Consider the following 17,590-nt stretch of genomic DNA (forward strand, 5'->3'; position numbering starts at 1 on the left):
TATGATGTAATATTGCAATTTTTCTTTGAATTAAATGTAGTTGATGTTATAATAGTTTTTTAGGTACTGTTAATAAATACATACATAGAATTTTTTTACGTTTATTTCTTTATACTTGAGAGACCAAAAAATTAATTTGATCATGACAGAAACTTAATTGTCACAAGTTCCACATTTTTTAAGCTAACAATAACCGCTGTCAAATCATTTTCAGAATAAAATACTCTTGCTTGAAAAAATGTTTTCAAATATAAATATAATAAATAAATATGATTAACTCGTACTCTTTTGGACTCATTAAGACTTTAATCTAATCATGTTGAAACACTTTCCATTATATATTTCTATAGGTATCATAAATACTAATTATTTATGAACCTGATATTAAAATTCCTACAAGCATAATTTTATGACTTCTCAGTATCTAATTATATGTCGGTACGCTCGCTATTGTTTCGATTATCACTATGAAAACTTTCCATTCTCAATATTTGATGACAAAAGATATGTTTTATAAATATCATTTATGTATTTGATTCAATTTTGCAACAACACCAGAAGAACGTACCTCAACGTATATAACCTGAAGAAGCTTACCTGGATGTTGTCAAATCCTCAACTAATTAAGTAAGAGAAATTTGCAAAAAATTAAAATGGACATAAAATAATATATAAAAACAAAATTCAGGAGATTGTCTGTTTAAAAAGTACCACATCCCAAGTTGTTATTTACGTTATTATAAGAATAGAAGCATTGAATTTTTTCTAGGTTTATCTAAATTTTAAATAGCATACATTCCCTTATATAGTTCCGAACTCCATTCTTGTTGCAAATGCTTTTCAATTCGAGTATGGGCATATAATCTTTGGGTATGGGTATGTTTTTTGTTAGCAGCCGAGGAAATATAGAATCGTGCATAGTCGTGTGAGGTCGTTTTGACGTTCGTCCTTTTAGATGTTTTGCAATCAAAGTTATAATCAATGGAACTGTAAGTTTATTTTATTTATGCAAGAAAATTCGAAATTATGTATTATAAAGGTAATCAATTATATATTTATTTCATAGCTATCCCGCCACCTTTGTACGAGTCAATTAAAAGTTACAATTAATTGGTATGCTGCATACACATCATGATTCTTTAAAACACTGCCACCACATGATGAACACTTGTTAAGTTTAAGAAAAATAATTTCGTTTGAAAACACTAAACAAATAACAATATGTAGATGTAGAAAACACACCTGTCAAAAACTAACAATTTACATAAATAAAAAACGGTTTACCAGCGACGTTCAACACGTTCCAGATCTTTGTCGCTACCGGTAGGTATCAGTAGCACTAAGGCTAATTTGACAACCTAGGGTAAAACTGGAAATTAAACTAAAGTTTAAAATATGATTTGAACTCTAGTTTAAACCAAGAATAAACAAGATTGATATATTTTACAGGACAAAATTTTCCCGATATTTGTTTTAAAGTTGAGCTGTTTAAAAAAGTTTTATAAACAAAAATGAACGACTTTTTATTTTCTCGGTGTGTCGATAATGTTGATAATTTCTTCATCATCAACGCCAAATTAATCAAATATAAAGTGCAAATCTTTAATCATTCTGCTAAAACCCTGTATAATATTGTAAAAATATAAGGAATTTAAAAAAGTTAGGATCCGATACTCCGTTTAAATTCCGAGTTAAACTGAAGTAAACTACTCCCAGGCTGCCGGTAACGTTTAAACCGAAGTTTGCTGATAAATGCCATCTATAAAACGTGAAAAAAGCGGTATCTCTAGTTAAAATCGACGTTTGAAGTTTAAACTTCAGTTGTAAAATTGGGCCTAAGCGCTACGCCTGCTGAATGCAGCCATTTATGAAATATTATAAAATATTTAATTCGTAGTTAATTATACTTTTCAAAGCATTACTAAACAACTGATAATATAGGTTGATGTTTTTTGTTATAACACCCGATTTAGAAAACTTAAGAATGTTTAGTTTTGACTCTGCATTGATTTAAGATGACGCTCCTGTCAAAATTGTACTACGTAACTTCAATCGACGCTCTAAGCCACCGCGAGCATCAGTATGAAATTGCACCTTTATATTTATGTTTCTTGTTTGACAACCAATCTTAAGTTGACAAACGACAAGGTTTTCATTATTGTCAAACAAAAGTCAGTTTTCCAGAAAAAAACATAACCTGAGGGATATTGGTGTATATAAATAATTTTTAATGTTTTCCATAATATAGCCAAATTTTAGTTTAAAAATGTATCGTCTGAATTGATCTGCCATGGCAAATTTAAAACCTACTAACCAAAATACTCGAAAAAAGGTTCAAGTATGTAAATCTTTTTGTAAGTTATATATGTTTTTCCAAAACAACTATTTTGTAGGTTTCAATGGTAATATGTGAAGCTGAAGAAAAAAGACACAGATCAGGTGTGAATGCTTTACAATTAGATCCAGCATTAGATAGGCTATATTCGGCCGGCAGAGATTCGATAATTAGAGTATTTGAACATGAAAAGTATTTTCATGGAATGGAACACCACACTGATTGGGTTAATGACATTGTACTGTGCTGCGGCGGGAAACACTGTAAATAATTTAATTAATAAATCAGGGCAGATTCAAGAATATTAAATTATATTTTGTCATACAAGAGTTAATCATTTGTTAAACATCAAAATAAGAAATCAAACTTCACAACAAGAATGTATTAATGTATAAGTAGTTTACCAGTGGAGAGCTTTTTATACATCTTAAAAGCAACATCCAAACTAGATTTTAATTAAAAACATTGTTTCTAGTAATATCAGCTAGCTCAGACACAACTGTGAAAGTATGGAATGCTCACAAAGGATTCTGTATGTCAACCCTTAGAACCCACAAAGATTACGTGAAATCTTTGGCATATGCTAAAGATCGAGAACAAGTAGCTTCTGCAGGATTGGATAAATCTATTTACCTATGGGATATTAATACTTTAACGGCTCTTACAGCTAGTAATAACACTGTTACGAGTATGTATAGCTCTCTATTTTCTCAAATTGCAATCTAAAACCTTTCCTAACTGATTAACATTCATTTGTTAAGATTTATACAATTGCTAATGATATATACTTAAATTTTATAGTAAAATCGTATTTCTAACACATTATTTTCAATTTTCAAAATTAATTTTATCCTTCTGAATTCGTAATCTATGCATCAATCAAGAGGTATTAAATCAATTTCTTCATTAAAATATTTTCCACTATTTTATTAAAATTATTTTCATAAGACCTTGTAAGTATAACTACTCTACTGTTTAGTCTATGTGTGTGACCCTTTGATTTTATTAATCTAATATACTTGGAAATAACTTACATCTAGTTAAACCATGTTTCAACTGTTACAGCCTCCAGTTTGATTGGCAGCAAAGAATCAATCTACAGTTTAGCTATGAATCCAACAGGTAGTATCATAGTTAGTGGATCTACAGAGAAAGCTTTAAGGCTATGGGATCCTAGAACATGTGCCAAATTGTTTAAATTAAAAGGTAAGTAAACAATATGTTTGTCCATGAATCATTATGTGTATAAAAACTCATAACATTTAATAAAAAAACAAGACATTTCCATGTAGGATTACTTTTGTACCCTCCTGATATGAATTCCACATGGGGATCATTTCTGTTCATTTTAATATCATGAACATTAATTACCTTTTTCATTCTAAAGACACAATAAACTAATGTTTCTATAATTTTAGAATACCGCTTATATAGTGAGGTTTACAGGCACATTTTTATCAAAAACATTGTGTAATACTCTTCCAATTGGACATCAGGCCAACAAATCTAAGTTTTATAATCAAATATTGTATTCAAAAGCCTCGCATGCTTTATAATCCACAATATTGATCACTATTAGTTCAGCTACCTAAGCCAATCATCCTGTTTATATTCATTGCGAATTGATATATTATTGACTTGGAAAACTGAGTTAGATATTCATAAATAAATAATAATAGCCAAGTCGGTGAAGGCACTTTTTCACCAGAAAAATAAGTTATAACCAAAAAAGTTTATTTTTTGACTAGTACTTCAAATTGATTGAAGAAAAGGTCTATCAATTTCCCAAATCCAAGACAAATTTCTAGAATCATTTTGATTATTTTGAAAAAATCAATACATATTTCTTCTTATTATATAATAATTTATTGAAAATATATATAAATCATCTAGAATTTACATCTACAATAAATTTTTACAATTATCAGGGTCAAAAGTTTTACAAGCTGAGGAGCATAGCAGGTTATAGCAGACCCGAATTTTATAATAGAGTGATGATAGAGAACGAGTCTCAAATCGAGAAGAAAAACAGCTATTTCCTTTTTGTATTCAAAAAAATATTTGTACTGAAAAATTTCTCATAGCAAATGGTCTTATACTTATGTATTCTTAAAGTGTATCATTTTCTCAACATTAAAAAAAAATATTAAAATTGATCAAGTTTAAGTAGGGTTATAGATGCTTATATATACATTTTAGTCAAAATTTAAGAAACCGAAAAAATATAAAATCAAAACACTGATCCTGATTTTTAACGAAGTTAAGTTAATCTATTATTTTATTTAATTAAGTTATATTAATATTTCTTATATCAATTAGCCTGCTTCAAAGTACTTGTAAAAAAAATTCAGCCTTTTTGCTTATAATGGCCTCCAGCAAATGGGCTATAAATTTGTGAGATTTATACATGAAAATAATTTATCCAAATTCATAGGTATATCTGCGATTTCCCCTATATTTTTCATACAGAATCAGATTAGCAGACATTTGTTGTTTCTGTTGCTAGTATTTTTTTATTTGTATAGAAGAAAAAATATTGAAAAGATTTACAAAACATCAAATATCCTGTACCATTTACATCTGTGAATGACTAAAAGGTAGAAGAATATATAATAAGTATGATCCTCCATTGAAATAATGATCTGTTTTTGTTTTTATGATAAATGAGAAGTTTTAGAATAGTGAAGGTAAATTACGTTTAACAGTGTATATATGATTTATCTAAAGATCTATGCTGAATATTATAAAAACATTTTTTTTTATATTGAAGGTCATTCTGACAATGTGAAGGCTTTGGTTGTCTCACGAGATGGCAATCAATGTTTATCAGGTAGTAGTGATGGATCAATAAAATTGTGGAATCTTGGATCCCAAAGGTAAAATTTTTAATATTTTCTTTCATATAATGTGGTCCATAACTATATAAATTAATTTCTATAGCCAATGGAATATCTAAAATAAGGGTACTGCTTTTTGTATTCATTTTTATACTATATAATAATCATTGGCGGAGCTAGCCGTGGGCGACCGTCGACGGCTCAGCCTGCCCCTGAGGAGGCCTCGCAAAAAACTTGATTTGATCTAGGTATTTCTATAGAAAAACGTACTCGAAAAATTTGTGTTTTAACTAAAAACTCTATGGAAAACAAACAACGCCATTATTCGAAAGCAATGGGAGAGTAACAAATTCAATATTACAAGAACTGGAAAGTGTTGGTCTAGATATCCAAAACTATCGATGTCAGGGATATGACAACGGCGCCAATATGGTCGGCATTAATGAAGATGTCAGAACACGAATACCCAATATAAATCCAAAAGCATTTTTATGCCGTGCAGATGCAACAGATGGAATTTCCTTTTGATAGATGCAGTTATCTCTACTAAAACAGTCAAAACATTTTTCACCTTCATCAATAAAATCTATATGCTGTTTTCAAAATCAAGTGTAGAATCGCAGCAGTAAAAGCTATATTTTTGTAATTCAGTGATGTTCTCGAATGTGTAAATGACCTGAAAAATAAAACTGATGATTCCGAAATTCTAAATGACTGTGAAGCAGTCTGTAATGCAGTTTCAACTTTGGAGTTTGTTGCAATACACGTTTGGTACGAGATTTTACTACATGTAAACAATATAAGTAAACTATGGCAATTGGTTCAAAGACGCTTTTTAATTCTTTATGTTCATTTTGTAGCTGGATTCAAGAATTCCGTAATACAAGATTTGAAAAAGCGATGCTGAGTCTTGATTGTTTGCGGAAAAAAGTAATTCAGTGTCAATTTAAGGAAAAAAATAGCCAGGAAAAACAATAACCAATTAACTAAACATGAAACAACTCAAATTATATTCATAACAATAGGCTTGTTTCCATTAGTAAATAAAAAAACAACTTGTCTACAAAACTAATTAAAGATTAATAATATTTTTGGAAAATAAAATCGACAAAATGAGGCGTTTAATCACGTGACAATAAACACCAATCAGAAAAGGGACGTCACACCTTGCGAAGCGCTATGTTGTAGCTGTCATTTTCGTATAAAGTGACCAGGTTATTTCGAGTTTTCAGCAATTAGTGTTAAATTAATAAAGTTCGTTTTTAGTTTAATCTTGAAATACAGATATAAATTGCCATGGAAAAAGGATGTAACTTTAACCGTAAATTGACGCCGATTATGCTTGACAAATTTTTTGCAATGAACACCTACTTTTGTTCATCGGAAGTTCGCAGTGTTAAAACTTATATATAAATATTATGTGACAAACAAACAAAGTCTTATTTAATTAGCATTTACCAGTCAGAGAGTCGCATTTACCCACTGTGGAATGAAAATACTTAACTGATTTTGAGGTTAGCGAATACAAAGTGTCAATAACTTTAACTTAATTAAGTCATAACGTTTTATATGTTATGTGTGGTATATGATGGTAGATTTTGCAAAATGCATTCCTTTTACTATACATTTATAAATATATACATCAAGTTTTATTTGATACTTACATCAAAATGATCTTCACAGAAATAATTAGTTTATAAAGTAAGAGCAGCATCTTGTCTTCTTGCCATTTTTAACTACTTTCTTTGTATTTCTTTATTGTTTGGAACGTATATGAATAATTTGTCTGGCGTTTTTATCGTCGTACTTTCACATTGGGGCACTATACAATATTTATAATATGAGTAATTCATTATTTATTAAATAACACAATGACTGTCATAAACAAACACATCTGTTTCGCGAGGTGTGACGTCATTAAAGACTCCATGACTTGGCCTTTTTCGCGGTCAATTTCAAGTTCATTTCTAAAAACTCAAAATACTAAAGTCTCATAGTTAAAATTAATTAAGACCTACTTGAAAAGCACAATGAGCTAAGATATATTATCTGCATTATCCATTCAATCAATTGAAGCTGAAATAGCAGTTAATCTTAGCTATTACACAACCCTGAATAAAAGGCTAAGGCAGAGTGTTAATAAGTAAAAAATTCCAAAAGACTATGGGTAAAGTTACTTGTTTTATTTTCAAAACAATGGATACAAAATAATTTCGTGTGTTTATTTATCATTGCTTCTTGATGAAAAAAATACTGTTCAAGCTCAGCATGAAAAAAATCCATTTGTTATTGGTTTGCTGAATGATGTGAACGTTCTGATCGTCCAATTGAGGGTGGTTACTCCAGAAAACATAAAAAAAGTCCACAAATTTTTATATCTAATCGTAAATTGAAATTGTGTGAGATAGCTGAGCCTGTTAAGATATTAGAAGACAGTGTGTTTACAATTATGCATGACCACGAAAAAACTTTTTTCAAAGTGGGTGCCGCGTTTACTCACAGTCGAAAAAAATCAAAGTGTTGATGATTCAGAGCAGTGTTTGGCCATATTTACACGAAATAAATCAGATTTTTTGCGTCGGTATGTGATAATAGATGAAACTTGGATGGACTACAGCCAGTGAACTATGTCCGAAGCAACTTTAGGTGTAACAGGCAGCAGAAGAAAAAACCACTGCTTCACCAAGACAATGCACTGATTCACAAGTGGATGGTTGAATTGAACGAATTACAATTCGAATTGTAATTATATATATATATATATATATATATATATATATATATATATATATATATATATATATATATATATATATATATCTGGTCTCCAGTTACTACTAGCTATTCGCTAATCTCAAAAAATGTTCGCCAGTAAGAAATTCAGCTCAAATGAAGAAGCAATTGCTGAAATTGAAGCTTATTTTGAGGCACAAAACAAATTCATCTACAAGCACGGCATTGAGAAGTATTGGAATGATTGTATTGCTCTTGAAGGAGATTACATTGATGAATAAAATCGAATTTTGGTAAAAAAATGTGTTTTTCTCAGTTAGCCACCTAACTTATTGAGTAATGTTAGGTGCTATTTTAATAATATATGCTTTACGAACAATTCAAACTCGATAATATATATGACTTAGCCTTCCAAAAACGAACCTGTACTCCTTTGGGATGAGATAGGCGGTGACATGAAATAATTCTCCTTATAATCACTCCCAAAACATGAACCCAATAACCAAAAAACATTTTTTAAATATATTGAAAAAATTTTTTTAACGTTTGCACCTCCATTGTTATGTACCTTTATTATTTATTTTTTCAGATGTGTACAAACTATTTTAGTTCATACAGATTCCGTTTGGGCATTATTGGCAACAGAAAGCTTTAGTCATGTTATTTCAGGTGGAAGAGATAAGAAGGTAATATTAATACATAGATTATTATCATTATTATTGTTTTTCTCCAACCATCAAAAAATGTTGACATTTTTGTACTATTTTCAGGTGCAAAAGCCATCAATTCCCTTACCGTATAATAATTTGCTCGTTGCTTAGCAGCACTTTTAATCCTAGAACTAAAAGTAATTGCATTTGAGCTCTCTAATTGAAATTTGAAGAAAAACACATTGTCCCTTACAAACTTAGTAAAACAAACTAATTGGGCAACTATATTTATGTATTTATTTGTTATTTATAGTGAAATTGAATGTACAATTGGAACAATTATTGCCAAAATTCAAAACACCACTGAAATTATCACTAACAATTCAAAAGATTTTCATTAATGTTAGAACAACTCAAAATATTCTCTGTAACTGTTGATGAAACATTCGAGGAAATATCTGAACAGGTACTTGTACCTTCTTTGTCAGGTTCCAATATTTTTCTAGCAGTATTGTGTTTGTTGATACGTGATTCTTCAATATATCCTTGTGCTACCGTACTCGATTTCCAACCTCCATGTCTTTTAAGACAAGTGAGGTCACCACCACCATCGATAAGAAGTGTAGCAGATGTTCTTCTTAGCGAATGTCCAGTGTACTCCTTCCAATTTTCTAATTTCAAAAATTTTGCAATTTTTTGCGGCACGGCACTAATTTTGCAAATACCAACAACCATTCTTTGACACTTTGACCCATTAACATACTTCAAAAATAAACGACGTTCCTGTATATTTGACCAGGACCGAGTCCATATCCTCAATGTAATCAATTTTCAAATGAACTAGTTCGTCACAACGCGTAGCCTCTCCAATTCCTAATACTAGAACAACCTTTATCATCAAATATAAATTATCAGGTGCCATATCCAGAAACCTTTTCACTTCCTCCTTTGTAAAAACCCTTTTTGATATCCAATGTGGACCGCAACATTGAATACTGTGACCAAAGAGTGGATGGCTTGACGGTCTTCGTTAAATTTGAGAAATACACCATAACAACATTCTCCGCATAGTTTTGCACATTTTTTTCTTTACACCAACCCATGAATAACTGACATGCAATTTCATAAACTTGGCGAGATTTGGGTGGCAAAAAATTTAGATGTACTACTTCGGCACTTTCCAATATATCCGCAGCTATATTTTCATCGTGTTCGGGATTCATTTTGAAAGCATTAATTATTAACGATTTTTGAATAAAACTAACTTTATTTTAATTTTGACTTGGTTGGAGAAAAAATAGTATATATCCTACAGACTAAAAGTGCCTATTTTTACTCGCAATTTTGCATTCACTCGATGCGCTACGCTCCGTCACGCAACTGCAAATATTACTCGTAAAAAAAATATCCACTTTTGATCCATATAATATAATATACTATTTGCTGTTGTAGGTGATAATGACAGATCTGAAAAATACCGCAAACAGTATTACAGTTTGTATAGAAGATGCTCCAATTTTAAAAATGTGTTTCACAGCAGATCATCAAGCAGTGTGGGTGAGCTCATTTTTCTTTTGTTCGTTAATTGTCTATTGAGTATGGTAAAAAGTTTAGTAAGGTAGTTTGCTTTATATAGGATATGATATTTTTTAGAAGGTTAGCCAAACTGGCCAGATGGGTTGACAGGGACATTTGGTCTGACACTAGAATCCCTTACAGTTTTTGGATTATGATTTTTTCAATTTTAATTTCAGTTTATTAAAAATTTGGTCTTTACACTGAAATCAAATGTAACATTTGTTTTAGGTTTTATATTGAATAGAACATATATCAGAGATAATTTTGATTCATTTGAAAACCATCACAGTATTTAATTTTTTTTTCAAATCTAGAGCTCAAAAGATTCTATTGCTTTCCATAAAAAAATAAATAATAACAATCTAGAGGTAATATGTAAAATTGTAGGAAGAACTAATTTTATTTGATATATCTTTGTATATATATGTAACTGATAATTTCATTGCTTTGCATTTAACACTTGAAAAATATTTCATACTGGTAAATGGTTAGTATATTATGACGGTTCTTTTTTTTGATCAAAGGTCAAATTATGAAAAAATTCAAAATAAACCAAAAAGAAATCATAACTCAAAAACCCCAACTAATGTAAAAGATCATCTTCTCCCTCCACCACCGCTGCGATCGCGAATATTTCTGTTGTGATCTCCATTATAAAAATGGCCGAATTTGGAAGTGCGCGCGCAGTCACGTGCTGCCACGGTGCCAATGACCTCCCTCCACACTACGCAGTACGCACCTAATCTCAGTTCTCTCTTTTCGCTTTTCTCAGAAACTTGTCACCGACCCACGCGTCAACAGTATTCGTTATATTTTTCTTGTGTTCGGTTAATTTATTTGTTATCAATGTATTTTTATTTCCTATTTCCTATTGAGTTTGGTTAAGCAATGTAATGGAACCTAATAGAAAAAAAAAACAAAAAACTTTAACCTCATTTTTCATCCGAGGGAAAATAGAACCTGAATCTGATTCTTCTCCTTCTTCAAATGACGAGGCAATACAGAGTGTACTACCAGTTACCTCTTCCCGTACCAGTGTCGCAATGTTCATTACCACTAGACCAACACTCAAAATTATACTGCCTGCGTGCATTCTATAGTTGACAGTTTTACATTTACTCAATCTAAATGTAAAAAATGATCTAAAAGGAAGCTCTATATTTTGATTTTTCTAGGTTTCTACTTCCGATTCTAGTATTAAGTGTTGGAAACTTCCAACAGATAAGCATTTCAAAGAAGATCTTCGAATGCCCTCAACTCCAGTATCATTAATACAGGGTGGCGCTGCAATCAGGCAAGCAGTGATTTTAAATGATAAAAGACATATTTTAACAAAAGATACTCTAGAAAATGTTGCAGTATATGACGTTCTTAAGGTAAATTTATTATCTGCATTAAACATTAAACAAATTTTAATACTCACGTAATCTGTTATTAAAAGCATGTGTTAATCTAAATATCTTTTGGGATTGCTTAGAAAAATTAAGCGAGCTAGGCAAGAAAAATAAAGTTACCCTACAATGGATTCCGGGACACGGGAAGTGCAGACAAGACCTTCATGGGACCCGAATTTGTCTGTGGTAACAGCTACAGAACAATGGAAAAAGCACTGGAAAAGAAGGTATATAGGAGCAAAACCAAGACAGGCAAATACTCTTCTGGGAAACTATAACCAGAGAACATCTGCTGAATATGTCAATCTAAGTATGAACAGCAGTCCTATCGGGGCACTGTCGCCTCAACAAATACCTGAAGACGCTAGACTTATATTACGCTAGCACTACACCTGGTAGCGGTTGAAATAGAAGACGAAGATCTCTGGAAATTAAAGCCATCTTGGTTCTCCAATATCCCAGCAGGAAAGGGGAACACGTGTATTATCATTAGATTAATTCAAAAAATGTTTACTGTTAATATATTCAATTGTCATATTTATTGTTATTGTTAAATACATTACAACGATACCTTTAGAAAATTAATTCATTTCTAACATTATGTACATTTCATAGGCTAGTAAAGTAGAAGAATTGGGTCAAGTTAATTTTCAAGAAGAAGAAAAAAATCGTTTTAAAATGATTTACGTTCCCAATTGGTTTAATATAGATTTAAAAACGGGGGTAAGTACATATTTTCATTATTCCGAGCTTAAATTCCTGCACATCAGTAAATCTCATTTCTTGGAATCCACGAAAATTTTACTAATTTGATCTAAAATTTGTAAAGACACTATATACTACATATTCTGCCCGTTTTAATAAGACCCTAATCTTGCTGAATATTTTACTTATATGATACTAATCAATATCTCATCATCCTCTCTCTCTCTCTTTCTTGAGTAGAATCTGATTATCCTTTTCCATGTTGATACACTTCATACTTCTCAGTTACTCTGATCCTTTTTTCAACTTGAACAATTTACTATTTCAGTCACACTTACAAGTTACGAAAGCTTAGAGCATTTATCTTTTATTTTAGGATCATTTAGCACCAAAATATCACAAAAACTAGGGGGAAAAAATCTAGGTTTAAGGCTTTCGAGGAATAAGGTGGTTAGAAATGGTAATGGTTATTGGTACAAATAAAACTATAATGTGTGTTATTTATTAATATAATGTTTTATTAACATTCCCGCTGGTAAAACTATTGAAAAAATAATTTTTATTAAAATCTGAAAAACATTTATTCCACTGCTATATAGTACCTTAGGAGATACCTTAGTGCTATAATTACAGCATCTTCTCTAAGTGGTCCTTTCAGGTTGATCACTGCTGCATTCTAGACGAATTTTTTGGAGGACGGTCGGTTTGTGACATTTAATAATTGCAGGGCCCGAAGAAGTAGCCGCAGAACTACGGTTGTTAGTTGCTGATTCAGGCCTCTTTTTGATATATGTAGGCGCCAATAGACACTGGGTATATACTTCTTTGGAAATTGGAGTCAGCGTGCTTAGATCAATGTGAGAAGAAGACTGCAGTTCCTTATAAATCAAAAAGGCATTGACAACAAAACAATTTCACTTGTAAAGGGTAACTGTTGAAGTAATTGTCAAAATATACTTTATAATTTTTACCCTTCAAATTTTTCACAACTTTACCACCAAAGTTAGTTTCCTTCTTACAAATGAAAATATCAAAATCTAGGCAATAACCTGACTGTTCACATATCATCCAAATCTTGTACTCTCGCTTAGTGGGCTTTTTTGGCATATATTGTTTTAAATTTGATTCTGCTTTCATCTATACCACCACTTTCCGATGGTTTGTAATCTTGTCTAAACTTTATTTGCAGAATGTCAAGTAAAGGCATAATAAGTTTGTCATAATCTGGGCCATTTCTATTGGGAATTATACTAATATCATTTACTCAAAAGCTAAATGAAATCGGTTAAAGCTCATGAACTTTAAAATACAGCTATCATGTAAATTGGGTGGTGCTGAAGATCATCTGCAGTTTGGCAATTTTTGTATACCCATCACCAAATTGAAGGCAATAAATTTCTTGTAAATGCTTGGTCCAAAAAAGGTGCAATAGTGAAAGAGGGTTAACATTCTCTACTTTTAGAATTTCATCTGTTATTCCCACACTTTCAATAACTTCACTGAGTATGTCCATCCTTTAGAGTAAATAAAAGAGTCTCTATGTATACTAACAGGAAAATACAGGTTGGAAAGTTGATAAACGAAAACAACAAACTCATTATAGACAAGGAAGAGCAGCTGGAGGTATGGAACACCTACATCACAAATGTGTTTACTGATGATCGGCATGCAATGAACACTCTTGATCTGGATGGACCCGAGATAATGAAAAGTGAGATAATAAAAGCCAAAGAACAAACAAAGGATGGAAAAGCAACAGATGTTACGTACTCTCCATGCTGCCTTACGGTGAGGAAGAGTTGACACTAAAATTAGCAACAATGCAAAAATTAGAAGCTTTTAAAACATGGCTGAATACCTTGGACTGATAGATTAACCAATACGGAAGTACTGAGAAGAATGGCTAAAGATTCAGAATTGCCTGTAACTATTAAGAAAAGAAAAGCGTCCTACCTAGGCCATATACTTCGGAATGAAAAATACGGTTAACTACAGCTTATCCTGGAAGGCAAGATAGCAGGTAGGAGAGAATTAGGAAGAAATAAAAAAAACCTTCGCGAATTGTTCCAAATACTAGAAGCTTAGAATATCTATCAAATGATGGTCGCCAACCGTAGGTAGAAGACCAGCTATTCTTCCATATTAGTGTGAAATGTCTTTAAATAAAAAACACTCCATAAACCAAATTTTGAAGTTAAGAAGAAAGTTAATTCTAGTTTCGTTTTTATGTGAATTATTGTTAATCAAAATCTGTTTTCGTTATTGATGTTTCTCCTCTTTTTTTTCAGATGTTGACCATACATTTGGGACAAGATGAAGTGGATTGCTTTTCGGCTTGGGTATCCGCAAAAGATGTTGGAATCCAAGATTCGCCAGATCTTGATCAAAAAGTAAATTATGGTAAACTACTACTTCAATCCCTATTCGAACATTGGAAAGGAGCCGAGGTTGATTCAGAAAATAAACAAAAATTTTTTAGTATCCCTAAACATATTCCTCTTATTTTGAGGTAAAACTTATATTCTATATTGTCATTAAATTATAAATAGGTTTGTGATAAACCATGGAGTAAAAATATACATTACAGAAAATGGAAAAAAACTTTGGTTTGTGTTTTGAACTCAATTTTACGGTCTAAACAAAAACTGCATTATTGGTTTCATCTATAAAACCAAGAATACTTCAGCATTATTCCGTAAAAATATCTATTTTCGCTTTATTTTTTAGTGAGGTTGGTGGACGAACACTATATCGTGTACTGGTAGGTGATACATCCGGTGAAACCGAAAATGCCTTACTAAACGAGACTGTACCTGGTTGGGTTGTATCCAACATAGAGGAAAATTCTCAAAATAAATTTATAAAAGTACAATTTTATCTTCATCCCCATTCCAGTGTACCTTCACATCTTTTAAAACAAGATCGCATGAAAAAGGTAAGCTACAAATATGAACTGTACTAGATCAGAAAAACTTCTTCTGTACAAATAAATAATCAAAACTAAATAGTTTTAGATTATAGACTTATTTAAAAATATAGTGTTGAGGATATTTTCGAATTTATTCATACACTTCACCAATCTACTCAATGACACAACAAAAGTGTGTAGTAATAATGTTGAAAATGCAATAGCATTAAATTCGTCATCAGTGTTCCTATATTTGGTACAATTAATAATATTAAAAATACATTGTCCTTGGGGAGTTTTCGATCAAATAGCACCACTTTATATCTCTCTTCAATCCAATATTTCCTCAGTTAAACGGCGTTAATGCATTTTAGCCGTAATATATTGATGGTGGTTTCACTCATTAATTGAAAAAGTACCTCCAAACTAAACAGATTCCAATATGAATTCTTAAAAGAAATTAATGTAATTGCTAATGATTAGTGCTTATTTGAGGTTAAAGGTTTTCAATTTCGGGGTTTCCCATATTTTTGTTCTTAATTATTTTGCTGAGAAAATTTAAGTTATTCATGTAAAACGGCAAAAATGTGCATTTTTTTTCAATAAAAAATGAGCAGTTTCAATCTCTAATAACTCTAAAAGTACCAACTTTAGAAAAAAACTTTGAAGAGTAAAAGTTGCTTAGAATTAATCAATCTAGCGACCTACGAGATTATTTTGATGAAATAAATTTTCATCTCGAAGAAGGGGTCGCTTTCACCCCCAGGGCAACAGCATCCTTCGGCACAGAGCAAGATGTAGAGGAAGGCTATAAATACTACTTTCATATCAATTTTCAAGAAAATCTACCTTGATTATCAAAATTGCAAGGGAAATCAGCTGGTACTTGTCCTATATTATCCAATATTATATTATTGAAATTCTTTTGAATCCTTTGAATTATTAATATTGTGAACAACTTTTTTTTTATTTCTAGCCAGATCGGCTTGTAGCAAATGATTTTATTCAATGTCGAAAAGTAGCTGAGCATATTTTAGAAAAACTATTGGGTGACGGAACTGCCAGTTCTCCCGGATGTGGAGATGCTGATACATCATCTCCATCAAATAATGGTTACAATGTAGATCAAATCGAATTAACATGTAATGAACAGGTTTGTATAAACTATCATTTTATTTTAAACAAAATTATTTATAACTTTGAATTCACTCTAGAAGGTGCAATCTACTTGCAGAAATCATATTTAAATATTAGTATATGTAGCAACTATAAATAATATTTTTTAAGATGATGATTAACAATAAGAAATCAATAAAATATCTTAGATTGTGAGCTTTGAGATGGCTGAAAGTATTAAGCTTACCAGTTTTTGTCTCATGCTTTCATCAATTAACTACAAATGATTGAAAAATACATAATTCATGTAAAAACATTTTCAGACAATTCAATATTATGATTCTATTGTATATGATTATTGAGTTGCTTTAAGTGTCTCAATTATTTGTAATTTGACAGAACTTTACTACCATTAAAGTTATTTGCTTTCAATTTGCTAATTCATTTCATGTACTAAAATTGTGTTTGTAAAATATTAATTTGATTATTCTTCTTACAGGTACTGGATCCTGCTATGGATCTGAGAACAGTTAAACATTTTATATGGAAGTCATCATCCGACTTAACATTGTACTATAAAATTATAAATAAATAATAGTATGTTTTCATTTACTTTTACATAGTTGTAATATTTATTAAGCATTTAAACATTTTCTACGACTGTGTGCGTATCCCCACAATTCTTAAAAAATTGTTTTAATGAGGGTATTTTTGTATTTTTACACTTTAGTCAAGTTGAAAAAGACTATTTGAAAATGAGAAAGTAACGACATATTTATTAAATGAAATATATTTGGTAAGAAGGTACTCGTAATATGAAATGCTGAAATTTTATAATAGAATAGAGGAAGGTCCGAAAACAGATGGCTATAGAAATCAAATAGAATCTCAATCGTTTCTTAAGACAAATCATCATTAAGAAATCATATTATTTATCTTTGAATTGTGAATAAATGTCGATAGTAGTAAATGTAAATGTTAAAGACCAAGATAAAGTTATATCATTTAATAAACAATATATTATTAAGCAGTATATTAATAAAAGTAATCCACGATAATTATATATTTAACTTTCGAAACTTGCAAGATCAACTCGTATAGTATTTAGAATTAATAGAACATTTAAATTCTTCGACACAAACAAATAAACGTAGATAAGATATACATTTCAAACCGCCATTTGACCTGTTACGTTTATGTTAAAATATTTTTCGACAAGGAACATAACACTTTTAGATCACTGAAAATATACATATATATGTATATTTTCAGTGATCTAAAAGTTTGTAAAGTATAAAAAAGAAAATATATAATGCAATAACAGTACCAATTAT

General features: G+C 30.7%; 1 protein-coding gene across 2 annotated transcripts; it reads left to right on the top strand.

Annotated features, from left to right (window-relative positions):
* The first annotated feature begins 594 nt into the window (after positions 1–594).
* LOC130440699 (WD repeat-containing protein 48 homolog) lies at positions 595–16,874 on the top strand. Of its 2 annotated transcripts, none has more exons than XM_056773984.1 (13): positions 595–627; positions 2,394–2,598; positions 2,811–3,023; positions 3,401–3,541; positions 5,106–5,211; positions 8,495–8,591; positions 10,008–10,112; positions 11,309–11,509; positions 12,143–12,250; positions 14,521–14,741; positions 14,960–15,167; positions 16,117–16,293; positions 16,756–16,874. In XM_056773984.1, the coding sequence occupies exons 2-13, from the start codon at positions 2,400–2,402 to the stop codon at positions 16,849–16,851; spliced, it is 1,872 nt and encodes a 623-aa protein (XP_056629962.1). In that variant the 5' UTR covers positions 595–627; positions 2,394–2,399; the 3' UTR covers positions 16,852–16,874. The 2 variants fall into 2 exon arrangements, with proteins under 2 accessions (XP_056629962.1, XP_056629961.1); XM_056773983.1 differs by lacking the exon at positions 595–627 and adding an exon at positions 2,044–2,338.
* Positions 16,875–17,590: the final 716 nt, after the last annotated feature.

The sequence above is a fragment of the Diorhabda sublineata genome, chromosome 2 (genome assembly GCF_026230105.1).
Source record: "Diorhabda sublineata isolate icDioSubl1.1 chromosome 2, icDioSubl1.1, whole genome shotgun sequence".
NCBI lineage: Eukaryota > Metazoa > Arthropoda > Insecta > Coleoptera > Chrysomelidae > Diorhabda > Diorhabda sublineata.

Excerpts from the sequence above, each read along its gene's own strand:
- LOC130440699 (XM_056773983.1), top strand. The coding sequence starts at position 2,291 with ATGGCAAATTTAAAACCTACTAACCAAAATACTCGAAAAAAGGTTCAA. Across the intron at positions 10,113-11,308 it reads CAGATCATCAAGCAGTGTGG|GTTTCTACTTCCGATTCTAG; the intron begins GTGAGCTCATTT and ends TGATTTTTCTAG. Across the intron at positions 15,168-16,116 it reads AACAAGATCGCATGAAAAAG|CCAGATCGGCTTGTAGCAAA; the intron begins GTAAGCTACAAA and ends TTTTATTTCTAG.